This window comes from Microtus ochrogaster, linkage group LG8 (genome assembly GCF_000317375.1).
Source record: "Microtus ochrogaster isolate Prairie Vole_2 linkage group LG8, MicOch1.0, whole genome shotgun sequence".
In the NCBI taxonomy this organism is placed as follows: domain Eukaryota; kingdom Metazoa; phylum Chordata; class Mammalia; order Rodentia; family Cricetidae; genus Microtus; species Microtus ochrogaster.
Window position 1 is genome coordinate 22,455,350 of NC_022033.1, and position 10,401 is coordinate 22,465,750.

Here is a 10,401-nt window from a genome sequence, read left to right on the forward strand (position 1 = left end):
TGGAGTAGGTGTGGCTTTGTTGGAGTAGGTGTGACTTTGATGGAGTAGGTGTGACTTTGATGGAGTAGGTGTGGCTTTGATGGAGTAGGTGTGACTTTGATGGAGTAGGTGTGGCTTTGTTGGAGAAGGTGTGACTTTGATGGAGTAGGTGTGACTTTGGTGGAGTAGGTGTGGCTTTGTTGGAGGAGGTGTGGCTTTGTTGGAGTAGGTGTGACTTTGATAGAGTAGGTGTGGCTTTGTTGGAGGAGGTGTGGCTTTGTTGGAGGAAGTGTGTCACTGTGGAGAGGGCCTTTGAGGTCGATTACATATTCAAGCCACACTCAGTGTCTCAGACCACTTCCTGTTGCCTGTGAGTCAGATGCAGGACTCTCAGCTACTTCTCTAGTGCCATGTCTTCCTGCATGCTACCATGATGATAAATGGACTAAACTCTGAAAATGTAAACCACCCCATTAGATGTTTTGCCTTCCTAAGAGTTGGGGTGGACAGAGTGTCTCTTCACAACAGTAGAAACTCTGACTAAGACACATGTCTTAAAAAGAGAGAGGATAAAGAATGAAAAGAACAGGCTACAGGTGCCTAGATCATAGGTTACCTGGCAGATGCGTACAACAGAGACACTCAAGTTTAATGTTAAGTGGGGACTACAGGTTCTGGCCACCCAGAAGGAGACTTCAGAATACTCTTAGGAGTCACTTGTTTAAATTTGCTCCAGATTTGTTTATTTCTCATGTAAACGCCAATTGGGCTTCCAGTAGTTTGACTGCCAGGACTCAGACCTAAGGCAAACATCCTGAGGTCATTCTCTGACGATGGAGGAACATCAAGGACCATTAAGAATCTGCCCAAAGGTCAGCCGTCCGGAGTTAGGAGCTAGAATCCTGGCTATCGGAGCTGACCATGTCTTAGAAACCACAGGCTCCTTCCCACAGAGCAGTAGTGACTGCACCACCGTCACACAGCCATGAGAGCTGCTCGGGAGTGTCTGCTGAGTTTCCAGTCACTCTTCTCAAGGAAGTGAGGGACCAGGCCTTTTTCCTGAGCTGCCGAAATGACTCATCCAGGTTTCTGATCCTTTACCTCCAGCTTCTGGACGGACACCAAAGCTCTGAGAACCCTTCTGCAATCATTTGCCGGTACACACGTCTCCATGGTACTCAAAGATAATGGAACCTTTTTTAATAGGTGGGGCTATAGTGGGAGGTGACCTGGCTATGACGTCGATGAGAAGGGATTCATACCAGTCTCATGGAGTGAGTTAGGCTGTGCAGGCATGGGTTAGTTCCCGTGAGAACAGCCGTTCTGGAAGAGAGTCCTTTCCCGTCACTTGCTCTCTGCCTCTGGGAGCTCTCTTCGGTACACACTCCTGCCATGGGCTGCCATCTACTGCATTATGGCGCAGTCAGGAGGACCAGCCTTACCTGAGAATGTACACGTGGATGAGGCTGCAGGATTTGGAACTTTCAGCCCCTAGAATGGTAAGCTAAGTAAACCTCTTTTCCTTACAAATTACCCAGCCTTAGAGATTTTGTTATAACATCACAAAAGGAATCAAGACACACTCAAAATAATCTTATTACATCTACAACTTAGGATTCTTGGCACATTCCATAGCAAGATATAGCAGCAGTAGTCTGTATTGTTTTTATCTTTTTTTTTTCTTTTTTTGCTTTTTCGAGACAGGGTTTCTCTGTGGAGCCTGTCCTGGAACTAGCTCTGCAGACCAGGCTGGTCTCGAACTCACAGAGATCCACCGGCCTCTGCCTCCCGAGTGCTGGGATTAAAGGCGTGCGCCACCATCGCCCGGCTTGTTTTTATCTTATAGCGAATATGAGCCGTTGTTCATGCTATGACATTTATTTGTAACTGTTCATGTAGACATATTTTTTCAATTCTTTGGGGTAAATACAAAGAGTGAAGTTGTTGAGTCATATAATAAGTATATATTTAACTTTTTTTTTCTGAGACAGAGTCTTACTATGTAGCCTGGTCATATACCTTTTAGAAGAACGGTCTATGTAATCCTGAATGCCCTGGATCTTGTTATGTAGATCAGACTGGCCTCAAACTTGCAGGGATCCTCCTGCCTCTGCTGGGATCAAAGGTGTACACACCCTTTCTGGGGCTGTAATATTTTCTGTTATGATTAGGCAAGTGTGTGGTCTCCAGCCTTTCCACTTTCTTACCAACATATCTACTTTAAAATTGCAGCAAGTTACATCACATGGACTCGGTTGGCCTTTCCTCAATAAGTCATGATGTCAAGTGCTGTTTCATGAGTTTATTAGCCACTGGGGTGTGGGTGTGTACATTTTTTTTTGAGAAGTGACTGCTCAAATTCTCTGCTCCATTTTTTCATCTCTGAGATAGGGTGTCACTACGCAGCTGTGACCGGCCTGGGACTTGCTCTGCAGAGCAGGCTGGACTTGAGCTAACAGAGAAGCAGCAGGGACCCCCGAAGGCTGAGGTTAAAGGTGTGAGCATCCACTCCCAGCAAAGCCCTTCGGCCACTCCTCTCTTTAAGGATTTATTTTAAATTCTCTCTCTGTGTGTCTTGTGGATATGAACACAACCACAAGTCCTGTCCTCCCCTAGATTTCCCTGAGTCCCTCAGTTTTAGGAGAACACAGTGCATGGCTTTAAAACCCTGTCCAGCCACTCTCCTTATTGCTGGTAGCATATTTCCTAAGGGGAGTAATATGTATGATATGGGAGAGTCTTTTGTTTTTTGTTGATTTCATTGGTCAAATAAAGAAACTGCCTTGGCCCTTTACAAGGACAGAAAATTAGGTAGGCGGAATAAACAGAACAGGATGCTGGGAAGAAGGCAGTGAAGTCAGTCGCCATGATTCTCCTCTCTGAGATAGCCGCAGGTTAACATCTTTCCTGGTAAGCTACCACCTCGTGGTGCTACACAAATTATTAGAAATGGGTTAATCAAGGTGTGAGAGTTAGCCAATAAGAGGCTGGAACTAATGGGCCAGGCAGTGTTTAAAAGAATACAGTTTCTGTGTAATTATTTCGGGTAAAGCTAGCCGGGTGTCAGACGCAGCCCGCCGACCTCGTTACAACATATGTATCTTTCTGAAATTTTTTAAAAAAAATTATTATTGCGTATGGACAATATGTGTGTGAAAGAGTGTGGGTGGGCCACAGAGCACGCGTGGAGGCCACAGGACATCTTGGTGGAGTGGTTCTCTCCTTCCTCCTGTTATGTGGGTTTCAAAATGGATCTCAGATGTGGCAAGCACCTTTACCTGCTGAGCCCTCTTGCCACCTGAGATTATGTATCTTAGGAGACCTCACTGAGTTTTAAATGACAAAGCCACGTTAAAGAACTATCAGAATTGTAAACAGCATATAAATGACAGCCAGAATTGTAAATCACAAAGCGTCTGTATCCGTGTGTGCTTTCCTCTAACCTGTGTTCTCTTAGGACATCTGTCTGTGTTGAGCTTATCCTTATGTCTTTTCTTCCTGCCTTAATCATCTTGTGTCTTCCAATGCACACAGCATGAAATCTGGGTATGTACATTTATCGGGCATGTAAATAAATTGATAATGACGGTAGTGAATGAAACTCAGAAAATAAAACTAGTGACTACTGGCCCAGTCACGAGAGAGTGATCTAGCCAAGAATGGCACAACTGGAGGCAGGACCATCCTTCATCCTTACCAATGCCTGCTAGACAGTAGTGAGCACGTGTGTGTGTGTGTGTGTGTGTGTGTGTGTGTGTGTGAGAGAGAGAGAGAGAGAGAGAGAGAGAGAGAGAGAGAGAGAGAGAGCTCTATTAAAGAAGAATAGGAAATTAAAAAAAAAGACACAAACTTTTCAGATCTGTGTGTGTTTTTAGTTGCTGTGTATAAGATGAATTGGAACAAAGAAAAACTTGCAGACAAGGGAGCACTTAGGACGAAGCTATTGCATGGTCTAGTCAAAAAAAGACTGAACATTTCTCAATTTAGGAAGAGTGGGGTAGGGAGACATAGACTAGGGGATGGGCACACACACATGTGTGTTTTGTTTTGAGTTTTCTGGAAGCAGAGGCTGAGAGAGAGTTGGAGGTGCAGGATGTTTACTGGAGGAGGAAGCAGGATCGAGTTGAGGGGGAAAAACCTGCTTTGTAGATCCCACACAGGCCCAGCCAACCTGGTCGGGAACTCTGGAGTAATTGGGCACGGCTTGAAGTTAATACTTCTGCTGTGCTCAGTCACAGGAGGAGGACAATCACAGGACAGCCATGCCCTTGCACTGGACTGTTCTCTGCAGCTGAGGTGCTCACCTGGGAACTGAAGGAGCCAACGACCCCTGCTCTCCCTGAAGGTGAGCAGCAAGCCTCTCCCCTAGGTTGAACTCAGTGACATACCTCTGTGTCTCCCAGAGAGAAAGGCAGGAAAGAGAGAAAGGAGCTTATAGAGTTTGTATTTTATAGGTGAGAATAAGGAAAATAAGTGAATAAGGCTTACCACTGAGGTCTCTACCCAGATACTATGTGAATGTATTTCTTTTACCTATTAACATATATTTAAATAACAGGAGAGAGAAAGGAGAGAAAAAGGTTGAAAAATGGTTTTTCATATGTTAAAACTGAACATGCTCAAGATATTAAGGTGGAGATCATGTTCAAAGGAAACTGGGTGCAGTAGGCATGCTTATAATCTACAACCCGGGGGGCTGAGGGAGGAGGATCACAGGTTCAGGGCCAGCCTGGCCTACATAGAGAGACCCTGTATAAAACAAAACATAGAAGAAGCCAGCGTAGGAGTGGGATTGCCATTCAGTGTCAGGGGCCTGCCTAGCCTTTGTGACGCCTTGGAGTCGGTCCCCTGGGGGGAAAGCGGTGGCCATCGCTGTATCCATGAACCACACATGCGTTATTGCACTTGTATTAGTTTATCCGGTACCCATAGTGTCTGCCTGAGGTAGGTGCTGCCGCCTCCTTCTTGTATAGCTTCTTATCCCTTTAAGGAAGAAAGATTTGGAAAAGCTATATCTTCTCCTGGTTCCAAGATTTAAACCAGAAACCTGATTTTTAAAATGTTCTTAAAGCTGAGTGGTGGTGGGGCACACCCTTCATCCAGCACTCGGGAGGCAGAGGCAGGCGGATCTCTGTGAGTTTGAGGCCAGCCTGGTCTACAGAGCGACTTCCAGGATAGATTCCAAAGCTATACAGAGAAACCTTGTCTCAAATAAATAAATAAATAAATAAACAAACAAAAACATCCAGTGTGTCAGTCTGTGTCTGTGTGTGTGAGCGTGCACACTCCTCCAGAGGCCAACAGGGGACACCAGAGTCCCTGCAGCTGTGAGTGAAATCCTGCTATCTTGGGTGCTGGGAACCCAGCTCTGGTCCTCTGCGAGAGCAGGAAGCTCTCTTAACTGCTAAGTCATCTCTCCAGCTCCAAACACATGCTTCTTGCTCCACAGAAACCACAAGGAATAGATATTTGAAGCTCTGGAAGTCAGTTCATGGTTTAAAAAAAAAAAATGGAAGGAAGACAACATCTCCAAAGTGAACGGAGCAAAGGGGTTGAAAAGAGTTCCAGAATAGTTTCACAAACTACAGAAGGAAGGGTAATAGAGAGTTTCCAGCTCACAGAGTCAAATGAAGTACACATTATGGAGGATGATCATGACAATGACAGTTATGGTGATCTCTGACTACTTCATAGAGGGGCCACACCACTGGTTACCAAGTGATTGACAGGTGAGGAAGTAGGACAAAGGATATAGGTTATTTTTTTTTCAGAAGTTTTAATAAAATAGAGGAAATAATTATACCTTTTACATAAATAAGAAGTTTAATATTTAATTAGCTATTAACTCATTCTCCCATATTGTTTGATCTTACAATTATGACACTTCCCTGGTTCTTTCAGACCAGTGTCCCTTCCCAAGTTGGACACACCTGGACACATTAAATGTGGTTACAGGCGCCTCATTTTATTTATTTAGATGTTTGGTCTGCCTATAGTGAATCTGCCTTTGCAGAGCGGTCACGGACACCCCAAGTCTATCGTCTGATTTCCACAGCTAGGCACCCCTTCTCAGACCACTTAAAGCATGCACGCTCTCAAGTTGCTTCATCTTCAAACCCTCCTTACATCCCTTCCTCAAACTCCTGGTTTGCAGATGCGGGAGAAAAGGGGAGTTGTTGCTCTAAACCTCCTGAGATGCGGTGACCCACTGGGGGAGTCTGTTTGGCTTCATATGAGATGTGACCTTCCCTTACCAGCCCCCCATCAGTCCACCTCTTTCTCCGAGGGGACTGGATAGTGATCAGCAGCGCCGTCCACCTGTGCACAGGAAGATGCCCACAGCCACACCAGCAATTATGAAACAGCCCACCAGGATGCCCAGGACAAGTGATGTGTAAGAGCGGCCTGTTTGGCTTCCTGCAAAACAGACAGAGGCTGAGTTTAAGAGCATATTCTCAAGAACTCCAGAGTTTGAGTTGAACCCCAAGACGTCCATACTTCAAAAGGAAGTCACCCAGTGACTTAAGCTCTGCTCGTGGACCCTCCCCCAGTCTCCAGCGCCCTCCTTTTGCTGCACAAGGGATCTCTCATGTTCATCCCATCCACTTGCATAGAAGTTGCCCCCTCCCCCAACACACAGGCAGGGCCAGCCCAACCCCCCTCATACCTTTCATGTTTTGTGTGTTGATATGGTTCTCCACATATCGCACACACGTGTCCTGAAGAAATTCCTGCAGTTCGTACCGAGTTCGATTGTAGGCGTTAAGCTGCTTCAGGGTGAAGGTGATTGCTTCGGAGGACTCCTTGGAGCTTGACACCCACAGGGCGTCTTTTGGCTGGAAGCTTACAAAGGGGTTCCCATTCACGGCCACATCGAAGAAGACTTGGGCTTCAGAGTTTTCCTCTGGCAGCTCGCAGCCCAGGGAGCAAGTGACTGTGAGGGGAACTATGGAGAGGGGGGAGGGTCAGTTGTGCGCTTGCTTGAGAAGGTGCCAGGCACAGGGGATGTTCACCTGGGGCCAAGGGAACATGGAAGGAAGAAGGGATTGTGGGCTTGAGGACACAAGGAAAGTGCTGGGATTAGATTGTTGGAGCCTGTCTAAAGAGGAACCAGGGGCCACGAAGAAAAAGCGAGACCCTGAGAAAAAGGAACGGAGAAGGGAAGTGATGGCTTCCCAGACAAGCCGTTGAGTCTCTGAGAGACACTGGGGCTGTGAGGAAGCTGTGGTAGAGACCATCAGCACCAATGACAAGAGGTGGCTGGGGCTGGGGGCAAAGTGCTTCACGCTGTGTGAAGAAAAGTACAGCCCACTGTGAGAGGAGTTGGTGGCATCTTCAGTGAAACTTTGGGAGTCAAAGAGGATCAGAGGCAGGGTCCCCCGGAAAGTCTGCTCTGATAGGTTACAGAGGCCAGAGGAGAACCTGATAGACTGTGTCTGTCTGTCTGTCTACTTCTACCGGATAGAGGTTTCTTATAGTTAGGACCTTTGCTCTTCTCCTGACCCCACAGAACCATTTCCAGTTTCCAAGGGTCGGGGCTATTCAGAGAAGCCCTACCCAAAGACCACGCCCACCCTCCCCTCCATTCTCTAGAACCTTAGCCTTACCACCTGCGCTCCACCACAAGCCCCCTCAGACACTCTCACCCTCCAGGGTTCGCACCACCCTCTACCCAGCACCCCCACTCACAGACTACGCTGCTCTTGCGCTCGCGATACACCAGCTGCACCAGGCTGTGGAATTGAGACAGGTAGAGCTGCAGCCCCTTCTCTGTGTTATTCCAGCTCTCGGGATCCTGCCAGGGTTGCAGCTGGAGGATGGTGACATTGTTGGCCGTGCCTTCCAGTGTGTGTGTCAGGAGTTTCCCCAGGGAGGCGTTGCCCTGATGTCTCACGTGTTCGGGGTCTCGGAAGTAGGAGATCTGGAGCATATGCAGGCCTTGGGAGCCTGGGGGAAGAGTCAGCACAGCGTCAGGACCGCCAGCGAGGGAAGGGGTGGCTGACAGCAGAGATAATAACCCCTTACCCAGAGGCCTGCCGCCCATTTCTCCATCCTATAAAGCGCTCTCCCACCTGCCCTCCTATTTGATGCTCACAATAACCTTGCGAGGAGAGGACAGGGATTATTATCTTCGCTTTACAGATGAGGAAACTGAGGCCTCAGTTGGAGAAGGCCTCTGTGCCTTTGTCTCCTCCCTCGCATGTCCAGCCAACCACACTCTGGCCTATGAAAAAAAAAATTCAATTCTAGCCCCAGTTCCCTCTCTCCTGGGCCTCTGTCATCTAGGCTTGGGTACCACGGAGACTAATTTCTCAATTTCATTCTTGTGTTTTGTTTTTCGAGACAGGATTTCTCTGGGTAGCCTGGGCTATCCTGGGGCTGGTTTTTTAGATCAGGCTGGCCTCCAGCTCAGGGATCCACCTGTCTCTGCCTCCCTGCGCTGGGATTAAAGCATGTATGTACCACCACACTGGACTCAGTTTCCTCCCTTCTTACTGGATCTCTTCCTGACCCAAAGCCCTTTAAAGCCCTCCAGTGACATGCCCTACTCGTTCCAAATAATAACAGCTAAAGCCCATCAGGTGCTTGTTATGCCCTGGGCGCTGTTTTACACACATCATTAACTTATGTATACCTTCCTCCTAATGCCTTAACATGGTAGCTACTATTATTAACCCATGTGTTTGGGAATCTGAGGTTAAGATGGAAAAGCAAGCCAAGGTTTGACTACTGGCAGCTGCAGCCTCCTGGCCTCTGTCTGGAGTCATTGCCTCCTGTGTAGAACACCCGTCACCCATCCACAGGACAGATCTTAAAGTCTGGTCCCAATTTGGGATCCACAGCAAGGGAACTGGCCCCAGCTGCATTTTCTGGCCAATCTCAGTGTTGAGTTTTATTAAATGGCTTGGAGTTCCTCGTGCTGACTTTTGGCCACTATGGGCAGAGCTGGTCAGGGTAGCTCTGCTGCCCTTGTTCTGCCTGACAAATTTCTACCTGTGTTTCATGTCACAGCTCCATTGCCTTCTCCTTGCCTTTCCCAATGTTGCTGGCTTCCCTCTTTTTCTCTTGGGTCTGGGCAGAGCGAGTTGCATCAGCACAGATTTCATGGGATTCCTAGCGTTAGTGTCCAAACACATGGGACTCCTCCTGGGTTTGGTCATTTCTGCCTTCCATAGCCTGAAAGGGGCCTGGGCAATATTGGTGGCAGAGGAATGGCTAAACGACTTTGTAAATCAACACCACCCCTGTGTTGCATTTGAGTTCTTTCTGTGTTTGCAAGTGTGGAGATGCTGCTGTGAGTACCCTTAGCAGCGATCCTGAACTGTTCTGTTTTCCCCTCTGGAAGATCAGTGTGATAGCATTGCTCACCTTGGTGGATAGACTAGTCGATGTGTGTATTGAATACAGTAAGCATTCTGAATACTGCTAGTTAGTAGCTCCTCCGAGGGGGAGACTGAAACTACAGAGATGGGGGAGGGGCCGGCGACTTTTTCTTTTAAGAACTTCCAGTAGCCGGATCCTTCTGGCCCTGGACTCTTCTCCCTCCCCTGGCCCACCTCACCAGCTACACCCACGTGTGTAGCTTTCCTACCTCTCCATGTAACTCCCCAAACGTGTCTCAGTTCTCCTAGCGTTTTCTCTGCATCTCAGCTCGGTCACTGATTCTCTTCCTATCGCCCCCCAGACTGACACTCTGCTCTCCCCATCTTCTCAGCTTCTCTACCGGTCCCTTCCACCAGCCTTGCCAAGTCCTGTCCAGAGAATTAACGACTTCCTCGCCTGCCTTTGGAACATAAAGCGATGCCCAGGACCTACCGTGCACGGTAGAGAGATCCTAGCAACTGTAGACATTCATGCGGCGCGCTTTGTTGTCCTACAATCTTCAAAGTTCTCAAATACACCAAATCCCCAGCACAACCCCCAGGCAGGAGCTGCGTCCCTAACTCACCATCTTCCTGGTTACAAAAGGCGCAGCCAGGCAGCAGCAGCAGCAGCAGCAGCAGGGACAGCAAGTTCGTCAACATCCTGGAGCAGAAGTTCTGTGTCCCACCTGGGCCGGGGCAGGCTCGGGCTCCGCAGGCAGCAGATTAGGAAAGAGAAGAGAGGCTGTCCCGGAGGGGCGGGAGCGGAGCCGAGGATGGAAAGAGATCAGGGAATGCGTGGAGGAAGAGGGAGTCAAGCTTTTAAAGTGTTACTTCTATCTACCTCATTTCCTACTAGGGGGCCGGCTCGTCTCGGCCCCTCCCAGCCTTGGGCCCTCCTGCCTGGACCTGCCTGTTCCCTTCTCCTCCGGTTGCTTGCTTCCGAGGCTTGAGGACAAGCGGAAAAGGGGGAGAAGGGCTTGGTGAGAAGTCCGGAGGGCCGCTGAGTCAGGGGGTGGGGCGTCTGCTTCGATGTTGCCTATTCCAAGCATGTAGAGAT

General features: G+C 48.4%; 1 protein-coding gene across 1 annotated transcript; it reads right to left on the reverse strand.

Annotated features, from left to right (window-relative positions):
- Window positions 1-5,782: 5,782 nt before the first annotated feature.
- Procr (protein C receptor) lies at window positions 5,783-10,151 on the reverse strand. Its single transcript, XM_005363071.3, has 4 exons — window positions 9,929-10,151; window positions 7,669-7,926; window positions 6,647-6,925; window positions 5,783-6,396 (listed from the first exon to the last, which is right to left on the reverse strand). The coding sequence occupies exons 1-4, from the start codon at window positions 10,002-10,004 to the stop codon at window positions 6,281-6,283; spliced, it is 729 nt and encodes a 242-aa protein (XP_005363128.1). The 5' UTR covers window positions 10,005-10,151; the 3' UTR covers window positions 5,783-6,280.
- Window positions 10,152-10,401: the final 250 nt, after the last annotated feature.